The following is a 26,913-nucleotide window of genomic DNA, read 5'->3' on the forward strand; positions in this document are numbered from 1 at the left end:
ATTTCTGATTTCTGTCAGCCATTGCAGACTGGTCAGCTAGATGCTGTCCTGTTCTTAGGACAGGAGCCACATAATGCTTTTTTGTTTAGTCTTTATATTCTTTTTCATTTTAAAAGTATGACATTTATTTTGGAATATTTGGGAAATAAAAATTTTTAAATGCACTATAAAAACTTCTCAACACTCAACTAATTCCTGTTATTTTATAATGTATATTTTAGTCTATTATCCATTTATACATAAGAGAATACTTTGTATATATTTTCTGATGAATTTGAGATGGAATGAATATTTTTAAGGACAATACTCATTATCAAATAAATGAAGAAGAGGGAAAAAGCTTACCGTGAATAATACTTACAGAGGAATCTGATAAAGTTGTCTAAACACTATTCCTACAAAGTTGCCAGTTGCAGATGGTTTGGCTAGTCAGGATTCACATCTTTTCAGAGTCTGCCTGTGCTGGTTAAACTGTTCTAAAATATGTTTATCAACAGCATGCTCTCCACTTTACTAGGTTGTTGCAACCCACATACAAAAAGCTTAAGTCAGAAAAGGAAAGTGCAGACCAATCTTACTTACTACAAGGAAACTGACTTATAATCAGTAATAGCACTGTTGCTCCAGCTGTATTTTTGAAATCTCATAAGAAAATCAATTTTGTATATTTTGACTATAGAATGTTATTATATTATTCACTATGTAAATGACTTACAAATTAAAACTTTAATTATACAAAAGACTATCACATGTACAATGAAGAAAACAGCAATAAAATTTATTTTCAGTTATCTCATTGCCGAGAAGAAATCACCTCAAAACTTAGTTACCGAACACTAATTATTTATCATGCTTTCGTGGAATGGCTGGGCTTCCTGAGGCAGTTCCTTTTTGTTCTGTGAGGTGTCGGCTGGAGTCACTCATTCAGCTGGGAGCTCAGATGTCCAAGATGTCTCCGCTCATGTGTCTCACCCTTCACTTTGGTTGCTGGAACAGCTGGGTCCCGACTGACCCTTTCTCTGTCTGTGTGGCCTCTCTTCATTCAGAGTCCAGCCTGAGATACATGGCAGCCGGATCCCAAAATGATGAAAGTAGAAGGTGCCAAGGCTCTAAAGTCCTAGGCCCAAACGTGGCTTGGCGTAATTCCTCTGTGTCCTGCAGGTCACAACGTCAGCCCCATTGAAGGAGGGGAACAGACTCCACACTTGGCGCAGTGGCGTGTGCCAAAGGGATGGGACTAATTACCGGTGATACCTTTGAAGACAGTGTACCAAAGTAGCTTAAGCACTTCTAAGGCCTTGAAGGCCTCTGTGTGCTCCTTCCCTGGACCTTCCATCCCGTTATCCCTCACTCACACATCCAGATAACCACAGCACCCCCCACTTCAAATTCATCTTTTCGGGATCATTTTACCATATGTGAGTATCTCTAAGTATGTAATGTATTATTTAATGTACATGAACAATGTGAATTTATTTTTTTAAAATAATCTTTTAAGTTTCAATTTAGAATATGTACATTAAAGATTGTAAAACTCGCCCTGGCCGGTTGGCTCAGTGGTAGAGCATCGGCCTGGCGTGCAGGAATCCCGGGTTTGATTCCGGCCAGGGCACACAGAAGAAGCACCCATCTGCCTCTCCACCCCTCCCCCTCTCCTTCCTCTCTGTCTCTCTCTTCCCCTCCTGCAGCGAGGCTCCATTGGAGCAAAGATGGCCCTGGCGCTGGGGATGGCTCTGTGGCCTCTGCCTCAGGCGCTAGAATGGCTCTGGTTGCAATAGAGCAATGCCCCAGATGGGCAGAGCATCGCCCCCTGGTGGGCATGCCGGGTGGATCCTGGTTGGGTGCATGCGGGAGTCTGTCTGACTGCCTCCCTGTTTCGAACTTCAGAAAAATACAAAAAAAAAAAAAAAAAAAAAAAAGATTGTAAAACTCAGAAAAGCAGAATGAAAAAACTAAAATAGCTTCTAATTTCAACCCCTAGATGTAATTATTGGTGAATTCAGGGAATGTTAACACTTGTGCACATACTCTCTCTTGTTCCCTGAATCTCTTTGTTTCTTGATTTTGGGTGGTAAGGGCTACTGCATTATCTGACTGTATAACATTTGGTCCTTGAATTTTGGATGACCAATATCAAGAACTCAGCTTTGTGAGAGATTCATCCAAATGTTTATCGGACTCTATTAGGATGGTCTGAGCTTGGATAGTAAAGGATACCTGTGTGTGTGTGTGTGTGTGTGTGTGTGTGTGTACACGCATGTGTGTGCATGTGTTTATATGGCATGTGATTTTAAGCAAAGGAGGCAGAGGGTTGTACAGTAATGCTATGGTTTAAAATTTAGGGTGGAGGAAAAGTCTTAGTAGATTGTTGTTAAATACTATTCTGCCATAGTCCTCAAACTTCAGTGTGCAACAGTCACCTAGAGAGCGTGTTAAAGCACAGCTTGCGGATCCCCATTTCCAGAATTTGATTAAGTAGGTCTGGTATAGACCTAGAAACTTACATTATTTATTTATTTATTTATTTATTTATTTATTTTATTTTTTTGTATTTTTCTGAAGTTGGAAATGGGGAGGCAGTCAGACAGACTCCCGCATGCGCCTGACCAGGATCCACCTGGCATGCCCACCAGGGGGCGATGCTCTGCTGCAACCAGAGCCATTCTAGCGCCTGAGGCAGAGGCCATGGAGCCATCCTCAGCGCCCAGGCCAACTTTGCTCCAATGGAGCCTTGGCTGCAGGAGGGGAAGAGAGAGACAGAGAGGAAGGAGAGGGGGAGGGGTGGAAAAGCAGATGGGCGCCTCTCCTGTGTGCCCTGTCTGGGAATCGAATCTGGGACTCCTGCATGCCAGGCCGACGCTCTACCACTGAGCCAACTGGCCAGGGCTGAAACATATTTTTAACAAGTTTTTAGATGATGATGCCACTGGCTCATGGACCACACTTTAAGAACTTCTGTTCTACATCATGATTTGTAATGGATGTATTGTAGTTTATCACATAAATGCATCATAATTTATTTAATCAATCCCTTATAAAAATCTAGTTTTACTATTAGAGACAACATTGTAATGACCATTATTATGTACATTTATTAACATTTCATTTAATTCTTAAGGCCTTTAGTATATAACAGTCATATTCCAGAAGGCTGTATCCTTTATATTCCAAGTAGTAAAACATGAGAGATTTAAGTGAACATTCCAAAGTCTCTGGAGGACGTTTCAAAAGAGGAGTCCTCAAATAATTTAACATCGAAATTAGTGTATTATTGCCTCATTAAGGTTACCATTCTGTGAGAGCAATACTCATTTGGATGTAAAAATTCTAATGTATTAAAAGTTGATCAATTTATATTATCATTACACCTTTCTCATTGATGATTAACATTTTTAAATGTATGTCTTCAGTTAAAAGGGTTTATTCTTCCTCAAACCTCCCAACATGTGGACCAATATGCTATTATTTATAATCTCCTACCATGAAATCTCTGTAATTTTACATTTCCTATGGTAACTTGGAATAAAGATAAGTCATCTTTCAGAGCAGTGCTAGGGAAGGCCAGAGATTGGGTCTAGAGCTTGTCCCTGCCACTTAGTTTGTGACCTTTTTAATAATCTCAGCTCTACACCTGAACTGTGGCATCTGTGAAATGACTAAAGTAACACCAGGAGTTGTTTCTGTGGAGAGATTGGGTATTTCTGGGAGAGGGTAGCAGTCTCTCCCTGGAACCCGAGTTCTGCCAGCAGTGACCTGTGCCTTCTAGGTTTGAGGAAGCATCATAAGTGAGAGACCAGTTAGCCGTCCACAGCTTTTCCCATCCCAGTGGCCATGTTTTTGCCCCTAGGAAGGGGTGGGGATAGAGTTGGGGGGGAGGCTGATGAGTACTGCAGTTTGTGTTTAGAAAACCTCTATTTGCCCTGGCCAGATAGCTCTGTTGTTTGGAACATTGTCCTGAAGCGCTGAGGGTGCCAGTTTGATCCCCGGTTAGGGCATGTACAGGAATAGATGGATGTTCCTGTCTCTCCATTTCTCTCTCACTAAAATCAATAAATTAAAAAAATAAAAAATTTAAAAAAAGAAAACTTCTATTTTCATCTTTTATGTGCCCACTGTAGTCTTTTCACTGTTTCTCTGGATTATTTTGAGGATTTAAATTCCAAAGCATGTGAAAGAAAGTTCTTTGAAAACTATACAGTAAGTACTGTGTGAACTCGAAGTTGACATGATGTTTGGCTCTATTCATGAGACTGTTGAAATGAATCACTCAGTGGCCCTTATGGATAGTGTGACACAAGCCAGGAAATCATTTATATTCCTACAAATTATTTTCTGATATTTGTTATAGATATTTGTCACAGACTTTTTTTTTAATTTTATTTATTCATTTTAGAGAGGAGAGAGAAGGGAGAGAGAGACAGAGAGAGAAGGTGGGGAGGAGCTGGAAGCATCAACTCCCATATGTGCCTTGACCAAGCAAGCCCAGGGTTTCGAACCGGCGACCTCAGCATTTCCAGGTCGACGCTTTATCCACTGCGCCACCACAGGTCAGGCTGTCACAGACTTTTGATGTACCAAACACTCCCAATTTAAGAATATGTTATATTAAATAAGTTTGTCAAATACTTATTTGGCATTATAAATCTTTAAAATAACTCTATCCATAGCATCTAACTTTCCAGGCTAGCCCAGAGAGCCATATTTTTTTGTGGGGAGAGCTTGGAACAGACTTTGGAAATCAGTTAACTTCTAAGATTTGGTTTCTTCATCTGTAAATGAAGAATGATAGTGTCTTCGCATAGGATTGTTGTGAAGATTAAAAAAGAAAATGTTTTCGCCTGACCAGGCGGTGGCGCAGTGGATAGAGTGTCAGACTGGGATGCGGAAGGACCCAGGTTCAACACCCTGAGGTCACCAGCTTGAGCGCGTGCTCATCTGGCTTGAGCAAAAAGCTCACCAGCTTGGCCCCAAGGTCACTGGCTCCAGCAAGGAGTTACTCGGTCTGCTGAGGCCCCCGGTCAAGGCACATATGAGAAAGCAATCAATGAACAACTAAGGTGTCGCAACGAAAAACTGATAATTGATGCTTCTCATCTCTCTCCATTCCTGTCTGTCTATCCCTATCTATCCCTTTCTCTGACTCTCTCTCTGTCCCTGTTAAAAAAAAAGAAAAAGAAAAAAGAAAATGTTTTAATTCACTTTCCAGCCTACTGCCAAATAGGTCCTCAATTATTGTTTCCGTTTCTCCTTATCCTCTGGACGTATTGCTGTAAGTTTTCTTATTCTTTCTGAGTTATTATATTAGTTCTGTTGTTTTCTTTTTTGTACAGATTGTTAGATTGTCCCGGGACACTAAATTCTAGATATGTGTAGCCTTCTTCTTGGTTTGTTAGATATTATATAATAAAGGAAAATAAGGTCAGTTTGGAAAATTGGATGGGTCATAAGCGATATGTATCTTTAGGGATTCTCTTAGAAAGCATGCTTTTACTAAATTGAAACAATTTCCTGCTTTTTGTTTGGGGAGCAGGGTAGTGATGAGAAGCCCTTCCTGATCTGCAGTACAGAGACTGTTCACAAAGACCGACTTTCTGATCCTTTTTGAATCAGATTTGTTTAGTGTGTTGCCGTTGTTTGTAGTCCTGTGAATTTATTGAAGCAGTTATATGATCAGTGTGTATTTGGGGAAGGGTGTCAGGCTTTACACATTTGCTGATTACCTAGTTAGGAATACTGCTTATGCTGGTCAGTGGTTCCTGCTGATTTAAAAACAGAAGGTGCATCTGTAGATAGTGCTTAGATTGTATAAAATTGGTTGCATTAGCATCTGACACTGCAGGAGAGCAAATTATATCTTGAACGAATAATTTTAAGGAATATCGCTGTTTGTGATATCTTTGTTGCGAAGGTACTGTTTTATTTTCATCATCTTAGTTTCAATAAGATTTCATTTTCTACCTAACCACATCACTTCTTTTCTAGTGGGTTTTGGTATTTATAAGTTGTTGTTTTAAGTTTTATATTTTTAATAAAGAAGATTTTCAGCATTAGGAATTACTTTAAAGAATTTTAACTCACAAAACTATCATTCAATGAATAAGATCTAACTGATCAATTTTAAAAATAGTTTATTAGTATCAATAATATTATAATACTGCATCTTGTTTAAATATTTTTCTTAAGTAGCATCACTTGAACACAGGAAACTAGTGTACATTGTTATTTTAATAAAGAAATGGTTGTTCTCTGACTTGATTGTTTCAATTGTGTGAATTGGAGAGCAATTGTTTTTTTAGCAGGACACTTTGGGAACTGCTTCTTGGTTAGGATACTTTTGTTCCAAGGTCTCTTTGAGTCAGTTCTTATTAAAAGTGAAATGTGACAACCTGTATAACAATGAGAATATTTGAACAATACAATACTTGTATTATTATTGTATGGCTTTGAGGAAAATCTCATACTGTGTCTAATTGAATTTATTATGCTTGATGAATTTTTGAAACTGAAGAGTACCTTTTTTGTTTACTTGACCATTGAGTTTATGTTTTTAAGTATATGTAAAATATACAATAAAGTATGTAGATATGCTGAAAATTTGCAGCCTTAAAGATAATTATACAGTAGTTGTAGTATAGCATTTGCAAAGAAATACTGTTAAAAATTACATTTTCAATAAGCTAGGTTCTAATAGATGGCAGAAGAAAGAAGGGGTAAAAAATATTAAATTAACACTTGCTTTCATTAACAGTTCCTGTGAATTTTTATAAAAGAATTGGTCACAATGAATTTATTTGGTAAATTATCAATGTTCATATTACATACCTCCTTGAGAATGCCTTATAGTGTCATATTCAGAAACATATTATTAACTTAAAATAGTTAGTGTTCTTTCCTTTTTCAAGAGAACAAAGAATTTAGCTGCTTAATACTAGTTATATTATGTAAATTATTATGGTAAATGTAACATTATGTAAAAATCCCCGAAGTAGCTGCTACATGAGAATTTGTCAGTGAAATAATTTTTGTTAGTTTGTATAAAAATATCACTATGAATGAAATTTAGTGTTGATTGCAGCAGCATTTAGTAAGGATTCATTTTTCTCTTGACATTGTAACTATTGAGAGAAGCATTTACCTAAGTGACCTTTTCTAAATCGAAGCCTTGGAAAGTAGAGGGAAGCTATGAATTGTGAATTTTGAAGGCTAGGTAAAAGTTTGCATTGTGTCCCTGTGGAACTCTCTTAAAACTTGGTATTTCATGGATATAAAAGAAAGCTGGGCCCGACCAGGCAGTGGTGCAGTGGTGCAGTGGATAGAGCATCAGACTGGGACACAGAGGACCCAGGTTTGATTCGAAACCCCAAGGTTGCTGGCTTGAGCACGTGCTTACCATCTTGAGCACCAGGTCACTGGCTTGAGCTGTGCTGTAGGCCTCCCCCTCCCCGTCCAGGCACATATGGGAAAGCAATCAATGAACAACTAAGGAGCTGTAACGAAGAATTGATGCCTCTCATCTCTCTCCCTTACTGTCTCTCTGTCCCTCTCTCTGTCTCTGTCACCAAAAAAAAAAAAAAAAAAAAAAAAAAGCAAGCTGGTAGAAATGTCTGACCACTCTGCTTTTGCTTAATATTTCCACTTGCTACACGATACAGAATCTGTTTGGATTTATTGTGCTTTTGTTGGATAATGGTGTATAATGACTTTTTCTTTGGGTCTAAGCAAAACTGACCCAATATATTCTGGTATATTCTGTCCTGACAAATATTTAATGTGTATTAAGAAATATTAAACTCTTCCCTCAAACATTTTTTTAGATGAGGGGGGCTTTGCCAGCTACTCTTAGAAATTAGGAGTAAAAGGGCTGTCACCAGAAACAATTTGCTATCCAGTTGAAAAGTTTCCTTGGTTTTTAGTGATATACTCTTTTCATATGATTATTTACCATTGGATTTCTTCTGTTGTGACTTGTTGATTTAATTTAATTCTTTTTCTTTCTTTTTTTTTTTTTTTTTTTTTTTTTGCTTATTTTTCTGTTTATTTCTTTTGTATTTTGGATTCTAAGCCTTACAAAATTTTTCCTCTGATCTGATAATTTTATTTTTCATATTTTTGAGATTTGTTCATTTTGTTTCAAGTAGATTGGCTACCTAGATAACTCCAGACTCTATGGAAGCAGATACAATTCTCTTACCTCATTTGGTTAGGTAGGAGGGTCTTAATTCACCTGCTCACCCTTTCTTTCAAAAATGCCCTAATTTCTGTTGTACCTGGGCAATTTCAGAAGTGTAATAGTTGTATCTTACCAGAGAGAGGCCACAAATCAGGTCTCTTGATGCCCTCTTAGTGCCTAACAACTAGGAGTAGTGGGTGTGCAAAAATCTTGCAATGAATGACCCACTGTTCACTGGACTCTTTTTTCACTTTGGAAGGGAAATGTCAGGGTAGTTTGACAGCCTCATACTGCTGGTGCTCAAAGTTGGACCTTCTTGGAAATCGTTAGTGGTGAGCAACTGATGGTAAGGACAGGTTAGGAGCCTAGCATGAGTTAATAAGCTCCTGTCTGGCCTCACCAGGATAACAGGGCAAATGAAGAAGATCAAGAATCTCACTGGGAAAGGGAGGGGAGCCACAGTAAAGCAGGGCCGACTGGGAAGTATTGGGATTGTAAAGTAAATACAGCTCAGAACTATAGCTTTGGTAAGGATTCAATTCTGTGTAAGTAGTGGGCCACTGTGAGAGAGGAACTGAGTGGCTGGTGACTTCAGAAGCTGTTTATTGTTCTGCTCTGCCTCCTCCATATAGGTGGCCTTGGGAGGAAAAGGGTATTAAGCATCTGTTAGGTACTGGTCACTTTCAAAGTGCTTCACATCCATTATTTTACTTAATCCTGGAAATTCTGTGAGACAGCCATTATTATGCCCAATTTACAGATCAGGACACTGGACATCAGAAAAATTGATTTGTCCAGGGTCACACAGCTGGTAAGTAGTTGAATCAAGATTCTAATTTTGGATTCACTTCAGTGCTCATTCTCTTTCTCACTTGCCACACAATTAAGGAAAATAATAGTAAAGATAATGCCTAAAATATACTGATAGCTTATCATATGCCAGGCTCTAGTTCAACTTCTTTAAATGGGTTACTTTATTTAAAACTTCATAGCGGCCCTAGAAAATAGATGTTATCTGTATCCCTATTTTACAGATGAGGAAACCAAATACCAAAAGGTTAAATAACCATCACAAGATCACGTGGCTAATTAGCAAAAGAGTCTGTATTGAAATTCAGTCCTGTCACCACCCACACCAGCTCCTCAGGGCATACTCGGAGTGATCGTACCCCAGTGGTTTCCAGCCAGCCTTAGCTTTCTCCTCTCAGGCACTGCGTTCACTTTGCTTGACACCATTTGTGTAATCATGTAGGAGCCGGGGGTGGTGGCTCTCAAAGGAACATAGCTAAACTTGTTGTGTATGTTGAGTTGTTGTGGCAGCAGTACATGGGTAGTCTTCCCCAGGGGGAGATACTGCAGGCAGAAATGCTACGTGGACGGTGTAACCATCCACTAGGGCAGTGTGCCGGTGTCCAGGGCAGGGATGTGTTGGGAGAACAGTCTCATCAGTGCCTGGGGATAGCCCTCCACAGTCTGTGTTTGCTGCATACGTGAATTCACCCGTCCATTTCCCACCCTCAGACTGCAGCTGTGAAGCCCCACTACTAACAAAGTCCTGTTCCTATCCTCAGGGCCATGTTGCTTGTTCATTCAAAGATATCTGTGTGAGGGACTGTGTGAGCAAGTCTGAGAGAAACAGTAAACTGCCTCTGCTGCTACACCTTGATCTCAGGGTTCCTTGAGCACTTTGCTTCCGGCACCATGAGGTTTGGATTTCTTCTCTCTGTCTCTGTTTTTCTCTCACCCCGCACCCCCTTACTGCCCCTCCTCTGTTTAGACTTGTGTACCAGCCTTGTGCCACCTTCTTGACTGCTCCCAACTCCACACTTCCAAATGTCACACATTTCCTGTGTGCCTTGCTTCTCAAGCCCTGTCGCTAGGTCTGTTCTCACCAGTCAGCATGGATGCCGATCCAGAGGGTAGAGGGTAGGCAGACCTTTACAGAGTCCACCCAGGAGAGTCGCCTTGTAACACAAAAGCACACACGTGATGGTGTTTTCGAGACTATTGAGGAGATACAAGCTGAGGAGGAGAGATCTCACAGTTACGCTAAGCCAAGAGTCCTCCTGTTTTCTCCAACAAGGTTTTGTCAGTTCTTGAGATGGAGGCCAAGCCCTTACAGAATGCAGGTATTAGAGGGAGGGCAGGAGGGGAGAAGCCCCTCCAGATTATGAAGTGAAACCACCAAAGCAAAGTCATGGAGCCAGGCAGAGAGGACAAAAGGGGTCTTTAAAATAATCATTATTACATTAAGTGTGTAGGTCAATTTAGGACAGTTATTGAGTTAATTGCTTCTTAATGGGAAATATTTATTTCAGTGTTCAGACTTCCTAAATCCTTAATTTAAAAAGCCTAAATACAATGGTATTTAAGTAGCCACTGCTGCTTAAATTTGGAGTTTGACTTCAAATTCAAAGGCCTTTAGAATTGTTTTCTCTCTTTTCTGAGAGTCCTATTAACTCTATAGGATGGTGAGCCACAGGGAAAACAAGAAAGAAGTGCTTTTAGGGACATTTTTCTTTCAAGAATAATTAAAGACATATACATTTTATCAAAGTAAAGAGTTGTCTAAGGATTTTAGATCATAGAAAGATAGAATTTTAGAGTCAAGAAAACTCATGTAGTCAACACTTCCAGTTTATATTTGAGAGAATTCAGTTCAGAGACTTCCTTACAATCACATAATGGCAGAACCTAGGCCTGCTCACCCCCTGTCCAACTTGTTAATATTCGTGCCGGATTTTCTTTTTGTTACAATGGCTATTGCAGTTGCCTGAAAACTTACTTAAAAATGATTGTGTGCTGAGTCAAATCTTGTTCTAGATGTAGAGGCTACAGATAAATAGAAGTGTTTCCACTGTCAAGAAAGTTTAGGTTAGATTGGGAAGATCAGCAAGTAAATGGAAGATTCTAGTCCAGTGTGATAGAGGTGTGCACAGGATGTGTATCAGTCAAGGGCCACTGGAAGGCAAGAGAAAGCACTCTATCAGAAATAGCCACGTGCACAGAATTTGGTCTTACAGAAGTGTTGGAAAGGGTGGAGGAATGGGCTTTAGGCTGAATCTGCAGGAGTGGCTTTCAGAATAGCACTTCCGAAGTAGTACCCCAAAGAAGGACCCCTGTCAGCTCAGGAAGGGGGGATCTGGAAGCTGCCACTCCAAATGGCCACCCCTAGATACTCCCATCATAAAGCATACATCCTAGTAAGGGAAAACAGATAATAAGAAAGTATATAGTAAGCTGGATGGTACAATGTGCTAAGGAGAACAATAAAACACAGAAATAAGTAAGGAATGGTGGGATAGGGAAATTATAATTTGAAATAAGGTGATTGGGGAAGACCCAATCCACACTAGGAAAGTAACTTGTGAATGAAGATTGGCAGCACATGCCTTTATTCCTTGATAATTGTCTGAAAGAGTAAACCTCCAGGTCACAGGCCATGAAATGGAAGCATGGCTTGCGTGTAGGAGGAAGAGCAAGTGGACCAGTGTGTCTGAACAGAGGTAGGAGGGGGGAGTAGCAGAAAGTGAGCTCAGAGAGTTGCAGGCAAAGAAGGGAAGACGTCACAGAGGAGGACCTGACTTCAGTTTAACAGGGTTACTCTGGCGGCTGCTGTTTTGAGACCTGTGTAGGAATCGGGCAGAAGCAGGGAAGCATGTTAGGAGACTATTGTAGTAGTCCAGGTGGGAAATGATGGTAACTTATACCAGAGGGGTGGTAGTGGAGATGGAGAGAAATGGTCAGAATTTGAATATATTTTGAAGATTTAGTTGACAGTGTTGGCAGACAGATGGATCTGAAATGTGAGAGAAAGAGAAGCAGTTCAGTTTTGACATGTTGAATTCAAGATGTCTGTTAGAAACACAAGTGGAGATGTTGAGTAGACAGGTAGATGGCTTCGTCTGGAGTTGAGAGAGGCCTGAGCTGGAGAAATAATTTTAAAGGTGACAGTACATATTTGTATTTGAAGTGATGAGGCTAACAGAGGCCAGCAAAGGAGGACATCAAGAAAGAAAAGTGGAGAAGTCCAAGGACTCAACTTTGGGGCCCTTCAGTGGGAAGAGCCCATGGAGAAGCTGGGAGGCAGGAAATGAGGTGCTGAGGGAGCCATGTGAAGAAGGTGGTTTGAGGAGGAGCAAGCAATCAAGGCTGTCAGGTGGTGCTTCTAGGTCAGGTAAGATAGGGCTGAGGATTGATCGTTGATGTTAGTGATGGGGTCATTGGTGTGGTCATTGATGCATGAGCAGTTTTAGAAGATTGGTAGGCGAAACTTGATTGGCATGGGTTTAAGAGGGTGGAAAGAGAGGAATTGGTAACAGTGATACAGACACTCTTTTGAAGACTATAACTTTACAGAGAATGAAAGTTCTGGAGTGGAAGCTATAGGTTTGATTCTTTACAAAGTATTTGTAGAAGTAACTGTATGCTTACATGCTGATGGGAATAGATCCAGTAGAGAGGTAAAATGAGCAAAACGGGAGAACTGGTGGAACAATGTCTGAGCTGGTGAGGGGATGGGGTTCTGGTTCACAGGTGGAGGAGGGGCCTTTGCAACGGGCACAGGCAGTTTTCATAGTAATAGGCTGAAAGCAGAGTCTGGGGTCAGAGATAATCAGTGCATAGGAATGGTGATGGCGGCTTGTGGGAGCTCTCCTCTGATGGCTTGGTTTTCTGAGTGAAGGTGCATATAAGGTCGTTAATGGCAGTTGAGGATGGAGGTTTGAGGGAGAAGATAAAGTTTGAAATAATCTCTGAGATTGAGAGAGCGATTGAATTAAGGAGAATGTGGTGTGATTACTAAATTGCATTAAAGCCCACTTACAGTGAATAATTTAAAGCTAGATTGGTCAGTAAAGTGTGTTTTTTTCCCCAGCTACAGTCAGGGATGAGGGAGGATAGTTGGATTTAACAAGGATTGTGGTTTTGTTAAGTAGGGGTGACAAACTAAGAGAGTTACAAAGGGATTGTGGGAGTGAGCGTTTGAGATTAGGTGGAGAACAAGCTCCTTGGCAGGAGGAGGCTCCAGACTCAAGAATTTAGGGATTTGGAAGGATCATCTATGTCAGGGGTCCCCAAACTTTTTACACAAGGGGCCAGTTCACTGTCCCTCAGACCACTGGAGGGCCAGACTATAAAAAAACTATGAACAAATCCCTATGCACACTGCACATATTTTATTTTAAAGTAAAAAAACAAAATGGGAACAAATACAATATTTAAAATAAAGAACAAGTAAATTTAAATCAACAAACTGATCAGTATTTCAATGGGAACTATGCTCCTCTCACTGACCACCAATGAAAGAGGTGCCCCTTCCTGAAGTGCAGTGGGGGCTGGATAAATGGCCTCAGGGGGCCGCATGCGGCCCTCAGGCTGTAGTTTGGGGACCCCTGATCTATGTGAATGGCAGACCGGGAAGACCAGGTGGGTGTAGTGAGTGAGGGCGGTGCACTAGGACCTCCCATGATTTGAGAAAGAAGAGTAATGGGATTAGTGGATGTCAATAGAGCGGAGGCAGGAGAGTGTGGAGATGGGTGACAAGAGGTTAAAATCCGGGTTTTGGAAAATGAGGGAGAATGGTCTGCCAGTGACAACAAGGAACAGAGGCCGCCTCCCCCACCAGGCCCGTAGGCGGTGGGGTGGGAGGAAACATGCAGCTCTGAGAGGGCTTCCGAGGGAGCCAGCATTGGTAGTAGTGCGAATCTGAGGATGTGTAGGAAACAGGAAGAGAAGAGGTTGGAATAGACAGTTCTAGCTTTATAACAAAAAGATCTTAAAACATGTTAAAAATGGTACAGGTCCTCAAAAAAAAAAAAATAGAATGACCATGTTATCCAGCAATTCCACTTCTGGATATTTGGCCAAAAGACATGAAAGCAAGGTCTCGAACAAATATTTGTACACTCATGTTCACAGCAGCATTATTAACACAAGCCAGAACAGCAGAAGAGAGAAGAAACTCCAGTGACCACAGAAGGATGAATGGATACACAAAATATGGTACACAAACACAATGGAATATTACTCAGCCTTAAGAAGGAAGGAAATTCTGGCACATGCTACAACATGGGTGAGCTTTGAAGACATTATGCTCAGTGGAAGAAGCCAGTTACACAAGTACAAGGATCGTATGATTCCTCTTATAGGCAGTACCTAGAGTAGTGAAATTCACAGAGACAGAAAGTAGAATGGTGGCTGCCAGGGGCTGGGGCAGGAGGGGACAATAGGGAGTTATTCAGTGGGTTCAGAGTTTTAGTTAGGGAAGATGAAAAAATTTTGGAGATGGATGGTAGTAATTGTCGAACAATAATGTGAATGTACTTGACGAGGTGGCCGAGTGGTTAATAATGTGAATGTACTTAATGCCCCTCTGAATTATAACTTAAAAATTGTTAAAATGGTAAAATTTATGTTATGTGTATTTTTAACCCTCCCTGCCCCCGACATACAAGTCGAGTTATGAGGATTTTAGGATCTAGGCACTGTTAAGGACTTGGTGACTATGTGGTACAGATGAGGTCTAGGCAGCAATGGCTTGTTTCCAGGGGAAGAGAGGCAGAATTTTGGTATAGGAAAGTCTTCTAGTTCAGTGGTTCCCAACCCCCGGGCTGTGAACCGGTACTGGTCCGTGGGCCATTTGGTACTAGTCTGCAGAGAAAGAATAAATAACTTACATTATTTCCGTTTTATTTATATTTAAGTCTGAACGATATTTTATTTTTTTTTAAATGACCAGATTTCCTCTGTTACATCCGTCTAAGACTACTCTTGACACTTGTCTCAGTCATGTGATACATTTATCCATCCCACCCTAAAGGCCGGTCCGTGAAAATATTTTCTGACATTAAACTGGTCCGTGGCCCAAAAAAGGTTGGGGACCACTGTTCTAGTTGACAGGCATAGTAAGCCAGCTTTATCTATACTGCGTTTAACCTTATCATTGGGATTCTTACTTGGAAACACATTTTCTTAAGTAGGAAAACATTTTCTCTCTGTTCTCGTTTGTTCTGTTTAGCAAGTGATTATTATTTTCATAGATGATACAAGGATAACCTCTAGCCTTCAAAATTATTCCAAGTTTTTAATATGAATTCATCTCTTAAATACTGTATTTACCAGTTGTAATGAACGCTAGTAACTTTGGAGACATTTCTTTATATCCTGAATTTGGCAGTAAATAGAGGAATTGGAACGCTCTCATTCCTAATCTGCTAAGGCCTGCTTCATGACAACATGTTTTAGTTATTTGTCCAGTTGTATTCTTATTGTTGAGTCACAATAATGATGAGAAGTCAGATCAACAGGAGGACGTAAATAAATAAAGCCAGAAGAGAAAGCCAGCGTTGGATTCTTGGGAGTCTGATGGATCCAGACTGCATCCCAGCCCTGTGACTTAACTCTGAATTTGTTCTTAATAAGCCTCACTTTTCTTATTTATAAAATAAGGATATATCTACTTACCTGAAGAGTTGTTATGATTAAATAAGATAATAAAATAAACCACCTGTGGCAACAACTGGTATACCTAGGCATTCAGTAGGTGGTAGGTAGCTGGTGGTAGTATAATTACTGCAAAGATATTTAATGGGACTCTGTTTCTGAAACCCATAATGCAAACTTAGAACACAAAGGAATTAGCAGAAAGGTCCTTCAGTTTATGCAAAGATTCACCTCAGGGTTTCTGTAAATCTGGGAGTCCCTAGTGCATTTGATGTTTACAGATCATTAGCAAACAGATGCCAGTAGGCAAAATAAATTGTAGCTTAAGGATTTTCGAACCACTGACAATGAAGAGAAAGTCAGTTTCTGATAAAGTTATAACATTTCTAAGTAATGGCAAGTGATGGGAAAATTTTAATTGGGTTTATAAAAGTTTATTTCAGGAACACATGTATTTCCAATTTAAGGCACACCTATACATCTGTAGCCATCTAATTTATAGTGCTTGCGTATTTCCCCACTGGGGTTAATAACAACGACTGATATTTGCTGTGTGCTGACTGGATGCCAGTGTGTCTTTAGGAAGCCTGCAGCATTCAAAGGCTTGTTTTCAATGGGATGTTTTGAAATAGGCCTTTTATCCATTTGGAGAGACAGGGTATTTAATGAGTTTATTTTATTCTACTCTTTCTATTAAGCCAAAATATTTGTTGGGTACTTATAACAGACAGGATATTTTGTAGGAGACAAAGCTCAGTAGATTATGGCCCCAGACCTCACAAAATACCCATTGTTCTCTAGATTGTTCCAAAGGGGCGTGTGGTCGTAGTACCAGATGAACCCTGGGCTAGTCCTGGACTCTCCACCTGGCTCTGCCACGCTCTTCCCTGAAGCTTTTCTGTCCTGGCCAGGACCAGGCTCCACGCCCTTTACCAGTCCCAACTTAGTACTTACCAAGCCCTGTGGTAACCACTTGTTTAACTCTCTGTGCTCTGCATCAGTGTTAGACTATAAATTCCTTGAGAACCAAACCTATGTCTTATTCATTAATTGGACTAGTCATGCCAGAGTATTTATGGCATGAATAAATATTAATTTTCAAACATTGGACAAGTGGTAACCTATTGCTTTCTTTAATAAAGTTGATTATGATAGTCCTAATATCATAGCTTTGTCATGAAGATACAATTAGAAAGTTCATACAAAATACTTGTCTCAGGGCCTGGCACATAGTGGGTACTCACTCAGTCACTAGTTTTGTTTGAGTAAATAATTGAGTTATCTCCTTTCACCTAATTTGACAGATGTGATATATCTATTTATGAAAACTCTATGCAGTGATGTCGTGTTTGTAGGACATAAAGGGCACAGCTGTCATTTAGGTTAGATCTGAAGTAGTTATTCATATTGGAGTAAAAATTTGACAGTTAATGGTACTCATACAAAAAGATGGGGTAAGATGAATTCTGACTCACAGAGAAATTAAATGGAAACCTGAGATTATAACCATTAGAGAAAAAACCATCAGTATTCATCCATCAATTTGATAGATTTTAGGAATTAGTTCCAAACTTTGAACTGATTTCAAAACTATTAAATATTTAAATAATAGTGAAAGCTAAAAACTAGGATATTCAGTGGGGAAAAATGTAAGACTATGTGAACATGTTCTTTTGACATTTTTTTTCCCTCCAGCGCACTCTCCTATTTTATTTTACAACTCCCTTTGGAATTTGGCCAATGTTAGAATTTTGGATTTACGTGGCATAAGTTTGGTTAATGATCAGATTTATTATATTTCTTTTGTAGATGAAATTAGTTATTATTAAGTAGTGGCATTTGCTGGTCAAAATATCAGCATTTCTCTAGAAAGAAAGATGAAACTCCCTAGATTTTACTGCATAATGTCAATGGACTCATTATTTGTAGAACAGCTGATGTATTTAGGACTTGTTGATTCACTTAATTGGTAACTGTACTATATTCATAACTCCAACAACTGAAAACAATAGGTCAGTGTCTGCTGTTTATGCATAAATAGTCACATTGGAGCAGGATATGTCTGAAAGGCAGAATATGTTAGTTTGAGGAGGAATCTGGCACAGGAACGGTTCCATTGCTTGCCGTCCTGAGGTGGGCTGTGTGCTCCTTCCCTGAATAATGCTCTTTGCGTTTCTGTCACAGGTGTAGATGGTGAACAACTGCTCCTGTGTTATCAGGCTGGCTTCTGTGTAGTCGGTTTGAATGTATTTTCAATGCCAGTAGAGAGGGACAAGTCTAGAATAGAAAGAAGCATGGTTTAAAATTGGTGATGATTCAGAAGTTTTTGTCTTACAGTCATGTTTTAAAGCAAAAGTTAATCCCTAGAAGATATTTTTTTTAAAAAAAAGAAATTCCACCTGTACTTGGAAACCAAATGTTCATTTAAAGTACTTTGAAATGATTTTTTTTAAATTAGTGAATATATTTCTTCTAATTTCAGGATAAAATCAACATTTTGGACTCAATAATTTTTTTAAATGAGCAATTTTTAATTTAAAAACATTTTTAAAGGAAAAATACCAGAAACCATTTTGTTTGATTATTGAGGAAAAGGAAAACATGTTGACTTTTTTAAACTATAAAAACATTTGAAACATTACTTTCAAAAATATATTACTTTTAATAAGTAAATTTAACTATTATAAGTAGAATAATTTACTAGGATAATTGTATTTGGTTACAATGCTAAACTAATGATTCCAGAATTCTATCATGTACAATAAGTGAGGCTGATTTTTTATAGTTATAATAGATTTAATAGGCAATGTCCTTAAAGCTCTTTAGTAGTTAGTGTAGTGCGTTTCAGTTTGCAGTCAAGAAACTTTAATTCTACATATACAAAAGAAACTTAACTTTTCTTCTTGAAGATTAAAAGAAAGTTCATATCTGAGTGTGTTTGGGGGAAGATTAAGCTTGTCCTTAAAATGTATAACCTCTCGGACAATTTTCTGAGAGTCTACATTTTTAGTGCATAAAAATGGAAAATGTCATTAGGGAAAGAGAAGTGTAATGGACTATTACTGGTTTGCAACATATTCTTACCTTCTCATCTGGAAAATTAAATCTGATTACAGCTTGGATTAACATTCATGGAAGTGGGGGAGAGGGAGATAGTATCTTAAACTCCATGAAATCAAACAATGAGATTATATCATTTACAGCTAATTTTGAAATCTCGGTTTTGAAGAGCAGATTTTTATAATTGTTAGCTTTAAATGTATTCAGTATTTTATCTCTTATTGCCTCAAATATGCTAGAGATAATGACTGAATAAATTTAGTAGGAATTAAATGTAATGTTTTCTGCTTTGATACCTAGCATGTTGAAAGTGAAAGCAGTATAGATTCCTGTGTTAATGGCCACATTTGCAGTTTCTCTTAAATAGCCTTAAAAAGCTCCAGTTATAGTAGATTGTAACATTTGGCTAGTATGCAGTTGTTAGGCCTATCACAGAAAATGAAGACAGTGTATTTTTCAGTAATCAGTGAAAGTGTCATGTCTTGACCCTGCGAGTGGAGTTACTGGTATGACACAGAAATAATTTGGTGAGGTGTGTGTGTGTGTGTGTTGTGTGTGTGTACACATACTAGTTACTGATCTACAAATGAGCCCTCATACATAACCACAGTACTTTTATGAATTATTTGCATTTCTGTTGTAAAGGATCTGTCTACCACGTTTTCTAGGAACTTTAAGCCTAAGGCAGAACTCAAGGTTTTGGAGTCTGTGTAAAATAATTTATAGCACCTTTCTAGTAAGTCTTGCCCAAACTCTATTCTATTAATTAAACATCCTGTGGCAATCTGGTATATCTTAAAGATTTAAAAGTATATTACAGTAGAAAACTAGAAAACATGGACTATTGAGATTGGAGAATATTAGCCTTTCTTAAAAAAAAAGTTTCTGAGTTCAAACTTTTTTCTCTGTGAAGACATAGCCTTCTAAGCATGGTATGTTCTGTCCCTGAATGAGATTGTGTGTGGGGAGTCTGTACAGTGAAATGTCTGTTTAAATATGGAAATATGGCCTGACCAGGGGGTGGTGTAGTGGATAGAGCGTTGGACGGGATGCGGAAGACCCAAGTTTGAGACCCCGAGGTCGTCAGCCTGAGCGCAGGCTCATCTGGTTTGAGCAAAGCTCACCAGCTTGGACCCAAGGTCGCTGACTTGAGCAAGGGGTTACTCGGTCTGCTGAAGGCCCCTGGTAAAGGCACATATGAGAAAGCAATCAATGAACAACTGAGGTGTCGCAACAAAAAACTGATGATTGATGCTTCTCCTCTCTCTCTGTTCCTGTCTGTCTGTCCCTATCTATCCCTCTCTCTGACTCTCTCTCTGTCTCTGTTAAAAAAAAAAAAAAAAAAGAAAGGAAATACGTCTTGTGGCCTTCAGTGGAAGTCCTGTGTGGGGATAGTCTCTTGCGTGGCCATAGTGCTGGGACAAGGTAGACCCTTACATTGACATAGTGTAAAGTTTCATTAGGCTTATGTGGCTAAGAGATGTATGGACTCTATCATATCATACATGTTGGTGGCAAAGTATTTTAAATACAATTTTTTTGTTGTTGAAAAGTATTTTCCTAGGAGATGATGAAATCTATTTTTAATTTTGTAATAATATATTGTTTAAGTCTGGAGAAAGTTACTGAGAGGGAAGGATAAGGAAGGAAGAGAGTGCTTTGTACTACTATTATGTTCTTAATTTTCTGTCAGGGACAATTCTTGGAGAAAAAGCTTGACACATGCCAATAACTCTACTCTTATTGCCAATTGCCTAAGCAACTTAAGCTACTCTTTTCCATGGTAGTTCTTTCATCTGCAGATTTTTGTGTTTAAAGTGAGCTTTTTGGTGACACTGCATTTGGCAGGGAGGATCTAAATGTGAGAAGGTGTTTTGGAACATTAGCAATCATAGCAGTGGATGGTGGATAAAGGAATAGAGATATAAATATTAGACCAATGCGCAGTTTTCCAGTGTATGTTATTTTCCATATAAAGACATAGAACATTTTATAAAATGTTCCCAGACCATTTAAAACTCAAAGAAATGCAGCTGATGCAATGAAATACATAGAGAACTTGTAAAAACATACAGACACGCAAGTGGATTGCTGCCAGACAGAAAATTTAAAGGCGGTTTGCTTAACTGCGGGGTGCTAGGTTTTGTACATGTGCTATGCCGAAGCTGTTAGTAAGGCTGGTGTTGTGTCGCTTGAGAAAAGCAGATTGTATTTGGACCTTTTTAACTCAGATGTTTCCAATGTCAGTATTTTGGTGACATTATGGCATAATGATCAAGTCACTGTGAAAAAAAAAAAAGATTTCAACCTACTATAGAAAATAGACATTTTAAGAAAATTCAGACAAATTATTTTCAGTTTTTGTGTTCATTTTTACAAAATGGCTTTCATAGTTTTATTAACTATCTAGATCTCTGAGCTAATTGAATGGAACTTTAGAGGTTGGGCTTTGGTTTTAAAAAGCATTGCCTTTTTTTTTTTCAATATTGTTTTAGAAGAGTGTTAAGGATCCATGAAGTTTGCTTTTGTAAGCCGTAGGGCTTTAAAGAAAGGAAGTCAAAAGTTTTATGCTTGAATCATAGTAAATAAAATTACTGTATTATCTTGGAACATGATTCTGTTAACATCTGGGAATCTCCCTCTAGGGTCAGTCTAAGGACAGAGAAGGAATTTAGTTGGTGGTGTTTCCTATGTTGCCCATTATAGAGGCAGTACTTAAGAATATGGTTTGAATGGCCCTCATTGTGACATTCCCTGGTCATAACTACCTTCTGTATATTAAAATAGGTAGATTTTTTTTCTTTTTATCCATGTTTCTGTCTCTTTTTCAATTTTGCTATGTTGAATATATGAATAAAATGCATTTTAAAGTGCCAACTTAATTATTAATGTAGTTTCTTATTAATTTACTTGGTCAAAGAGATTTGAAAACCTTTTTCTCACCTATATGAAGAAACTTATATTTTTAAATTTAAGAATAAACCACAAGTTTTGGTTTCTGACATTCATCCTTTTAGCAAATGGTGATGAAAAATTAAGTCTTTGGTGTTATTCCATCTTTATTTCCACGGGTATTTTGTGTTTCCCAAAAAAGCACAAATCACTGCAAGAAAGAGGACATGATATTAAAGATTTACATGTGCGTCATATCTGTCTGAAGTTTTCTGGTTGAAGAGTAAGTGTTAACCACATGACAACTGGAAAAAAAAAAAAAGAATAAGCCTCAGATTATTTTGTGGCTTTCCCAACCTCTATTTTATTGGATACCTCAGTGACTTAGAAGTGGTTTTTTGTTGTTGTTGTTGTTTTTTTGTCTTGGGGACAAATTTTAAATCCTAACATACCAGGGTTTTTTTCCCCACTGGACCAGCTCACTTTCATATGTTTTAGGAATTATAGCCATTGGCCTCTTTTATAGCCTCTCCAACCCTCACCCCTTTCCACCCCACCCCATTCCACAACACACTTTCAGAAGTTTTTTGGGCATCTGGCTGTCCCTTTGCATCCTGGTGGCTAATTCTTTCCTGGAGACCTATCCAGTGCTGTTAGTGCCCTCTGGCCCCCAGTCTCCAGAGGATCAAGTCCTTGTGTGATTTCAGCCCTGCCCAGAGAGAAGTGACAATGTCTTCATCAGCCCACCAGGGCAGCCCTGCCCAGTACTGCAGCCTTGATGATACCAGAATTCTGCTAGTCATGGTCGAGAAATGTCATTTGTCCCTTCTAGTATTTGAAGATGAGAGTAGAAAGAAAAATTGATCCCCTAGTTTTTAAGTCAACCAGAAGACACTTCAAGAGTTGAAATGGTTGAGAGGGCCTTTAAATTTTTTTGCACCATCCATTTTGGGAACTCTGCTTTTGATGTGACCTTTTGAATATTGATTGGTCTTAGATTTTGAAAAGTAACATCCATTGACTTTAATGATTTGAAAACTGGTATCTCTAGGATTTAAATGTACTGTGTGAATAGGCTCGTAGAATTCTCCCTTTTTGATTCTTCCCTGCAGAACAATTAATTGTATTTTTTTGTGTGTTGTGATTTGAAGGGTTTTAACTTTTACATGGATTTACTTTCAAAAAGAAGTAAATGGGTGTTTTAAAACATAGATATGGGAAGTGAGTAGTAAATATTGTGATCACTGTAAGGTGGAACCCTCAACTATTATGCTTTTCCATAAGCCTTTTATAATGATACATAGTTTCTCAAATAGGTATTATTCTGATCACTCCCCTTAATGTGTCTCTGAGGAACCCAATTTTTCTCTTATTAGAAAAGATTATGGCCCTGGCTGGTTGGCTAAGTGGTAGAGCGTCATCGGCCTGGCATGTGGGAGTCCCGGGTTTGATTCCTGGCCAGGGCACACAGGAGAAGCGCCCATCTGCTTCTCCACCCCCTCCTCCTCTCCTTCCTCTCTGTCTCTCTCTTCCTCTCCCGCAGCCAACGCTCCATTGGAGCAAAATTTGCTCAGGCGCTGAGGATGGCTCTGTGGCCTCTGCCTCAGGTGCTAGAATGGCTCTGGATGCAACAGAGTGATGCCCCAGATGGGCAGAGCATCGCCCCCTGGTGGGCATGCCGGGTGGATCCCAGTTGGGTGCATGCAGGAGTCTGTCTGACTGCCTCCACGTTTCCAACCTCAGAAAAATACAAAAAAAAAAAAAAAAAGAAAAGATTGAATGTTTTCCTGATCGATAGCAAATGGAGTGCTAATAGCTTTTAATTAGTACACTTCTGTATTGACTTAAAGACAATGGCATTGGATTATCTTGCAATCATGATTGAAGAATCAAGTGACCACTTTAGTAATTCTGTTTTAGACTGTCATGAAAGGTATTTTCACCTCTGTATTTCTTAGTTTCTGAGCAAGTTTAATTTTGTTTATATTGGTAAGCTAGAAGTGTATTGTTTGGTTTTATTTTGAATACTTTACCTAGTGTTATCTGTATTTTCAAGAGCTCATAAGTATTTGGGGAAGTATGTATTTTATTTTTAAAAGCAAGGAAAGAGTTTTGCATTTGTTTCTTGAAAGAATTCTGTCACCCTCACTGCCCCTTCCCCCACCCCCGCCCCTGCCCCCCAGTCTGAAACTGGTGTTTAAGGCAGTTTATCAAGACTACCTCTATAACTATGAGAAGGAGCCTTCTGATTAGAGAAGAAAAGTCAAGCAGGTTTAAGACTCATTTTCTCTGGGAAAAAAATATATTGGCGGCAATTTGCAGCTGGCAAGATTCTTGCATTAGGTAATAGTTTAAAGTTAACAGTAGCATCAGGTCTTTCAAATTTTTCTTTTTAATATTTCTGGAGGAGGGTAATGGGAGTGCCTTGCCGAGTCCTTCCTTGTGCTCATCAACATAGCAGCCTCAGCTGCCCCCCTTGGATCCCCTGCCAGGGCTGCTATCATCTTCTGATCAAATATTAATGTGTGATCCTCTGCTTGCTCACTAATCCAAAGCCAATTAATATTATCTGTCAATTATTTACAGATCCTGAGGTGCAGAGGCAATTCCCGGAGGACTACAGTGACCAGGTTCGGAATGCGTAATTAATTTTTTACATGACAAAATTTATTTCAGAGTTGTTCAACATATTATTACTGTTCTTTTTACTGAAAGAGATAAATGAATTTTTAGAAGGGAAGAGAAACAGTAATTAGGAACCCAAGACAAAAAGTAAAATATACTGAAGTAGGATTGAAAACATTGGTGCGAGTTTGGGATGTTACCTTCAGGGGAAAAATGCACAGAAAGTAAGGAAGAGAAATCTATCACAAATTTTACTCTTTACTCTAAGCTATGTTACAATCTGCAGTTCATTAGGAAATCCGTTTGGATTGCCTGTGAACTTTTTTTTAATGTTATTTAAGCATCAAGAGCCAGTGTAACACAAAGGGGGAGGAGGGAACTTTCTAACATATCCTGGAATTTGAACTAGATTATGAAACTGTGCGTTATGGTAGTACTCAAAGGAGAAGATACACATGCAGGAAGGGTCTGTAGGTGAGAGGGTAGTTGTAATGATGGTAGAGAAAGTGAAGACTGGCCCCTTGGTCCTGCCATCTTGAATTTCCTGCATTCTGCAAGCATGGAATGCAGTGGCAGGAACTACATATTTTGATCACAAAATACTGTTGAAGTTCTGATGTTGCTCTACTCTTGATAATTAATTCCAGATAATACACTCTGGGTTTCAGCTTCGATCTTCAGAAACATTTGAGATGTTTTGTAGGTTTTTGGTGCACCTTACATTTTTAGTTCAAATAAGCAATTTGATATGCTTGTAAAAGCAGTTTTAAAGTAAAAGCATCCTTGTTTATACTGAATAAAACCACTTTATAAGACATTTCATGTGTGGAGTATTGTATACAATATAATACGTTTCTGAAGTACATCTACTTACCTTTGTTCATTAAAAGTAGTCCTTGAAAGAAGATAGGTACAATGGAATAGAAATATCCAGTAGTAGTGGTAACACCTTTGCAGTATGGCCATATAACAGAAGGCAAAGTATCTGATACATCTTTATGAATACAGGGGACATATTGTGACCAGGAACATAACTGGATAATCAGTATAATGAGATGCTTTGTAATGAGATTTTATTGTAAAGAACTCAAGAGAACTGGAAGGGTTTGTTTTGTGTGTGATCCTAAGACTTTTAAATGAGATTTTAATAAGTATTAATCTTCTCACTCTACTCCTTGTTTCATCTTCCAACTGGAGAGATAAATTTTTATCCTACCATAAATTGTGGTGAGATTGAGTTCATTGGGTTTAAACTATATAATCCAAAGATTGTAGGACCTTTAATGATTTTCTTCCCTTAAACAATGTCTAGAGTGGAAAAATCTTAAAGTATTATTTTGTATAGACTTGAGGCTGTAGTTCTCAAGAAAATCATTATTCTAAAATCTTGTATCTATGTAAATAGCCTCTGTGGTCCCATGATCTGAATTATCCATGAGAGAAAATTTTGTAGGTAAAAATTTAAAATAATATGGTTAACCTCTGGCTCTATTTTTTTAAACATAGTTTCTTATTATATCTGAAAATGTTTGAGCAACATGATTTTTTTGGTATAACTTTTAAAAATCACAAGGATAATATGTTTGATACAAAAAATATTGATAAAATATACATAAATAATAAACAAAAGAATGAAAAGGGAGAAAATACAAGCCATCTGTAATTTTACTACTCAGAGATAATCACTATGACAATTTGGTGTTTATTTTTCTGAGTATATGTGTTTGTATGTTTGGGGAAAATGTGTGTGTGTGTGTGTGTGTGTATATGTACTGTAGATACGAATGTATATATAGTGTATTTTTATTTATAGACAGAAATTCAGGCTATTATGAATTCTATCATTGCATGTGGAGCCCAGTTTTCAGATTAGATATTCCTATATTATGAATTTAGTTCTCTTTACTTGGGTTAATGGATGATCTTACAAGTGTTTTATATACTGAAGTTTAAGTTATTTAAAATTATAGTAAGAGCCTAAAAAATAATGATAGCCATCAGCTATTTTAAGTGCTTATAGGATCGATATTTATTTATTTTTGTTTAGATCAGTGACATAAAAGTTTTGAAATTTGGAGGATGACACTCACGGGTAGAGGTAGGCTTAGGAGAGCGTGCATTTCAACTGCCTTAGCATCTCTTCCAACTTGACTCAACACACACTTTACCATCTTTTCCGCTTATAACTCAAGAATCAAGGCTGAATAAAAGATATATTTTATTTTTTATGAAATTACATACAAGTTTCCAGAAATTTGAGAGTTGATTTACTGGTAAAGGAAATGAGACCTGCATATTGCTTATTTACCTTTTTTTATCATTTGAGTTCTGATCTTCTGTGTTTTCTCTTAGCATTTGTTGGATTAAATGAAACTGTCTTTCCACTCTGTGTACTATTATAAAGGAATTCTTAGAAATATTTGTATTACACGCAAACCTTTACATGCTGAATATGCACTTAATCTAGACAATATTTCTAGTATTAAAACATTTATGCTATAATCCATAAGGACTATTTGGGATAATTCACCACAAAGTATAGCACTTATTACTACACACACACACACACACACACACACACACACACACACACACACTCAACCCCCCCACCCCCCGCCCAGTTTTTCTCCTCATTTGCCTCAACTACCAGGACTTGTTTTTACATTTGTGTATTTCCCATGTACCAGCACACTTGATCAGAGACGCTTGCTGCTGCTAGATGT

The 26,913-nt window shown here is 38.4% G+C and overlaps 1 protein-coding gene across 11 annotated transcripts in view; it reads left to right on the top strand.

Moving 5' to 3' along the window:
• The window catches only part of DENND1A (DENN domain containing 1A), a 499,929-nt gene that overhangs the window by 102,095 nt on the left and 370,921 nt on the right, over positions 1 to 26,913 (top strand). For all 11 annotated transcript variants that reach the window (XM_066256260.1, XM_066256258.1, XM_066256259.1 and 8 more), the window contains one exon: positions 24,152 to 24,195. In XM_066256260.1, coding sequence (XP_066112357.1) covers positions 24,152 to 24,195 — 44 coding nt within the window. The remainder of the gene's footprint in view (positions 1 to 24,151; positions 24,196 to 26,913) is intronic.

The sequence above is a fragment of the Saccopteryx bilineata genome, chromosome 2 (genome assembly GCF_036850765.1).
Source record: "Saccopteryx bilineata isolate mSacBil1 chromosome 2, mSacBil1_pri_phased_curated, whole genome shotgun sequence".
In the NCBI taxonomy this organism is placed as follows: Eukaryota; Metazoa; Chordata; class Mammalia; order Chiroptera; family Emballonuridae; genus Saccopteryx; species Saccopteryx bilineata.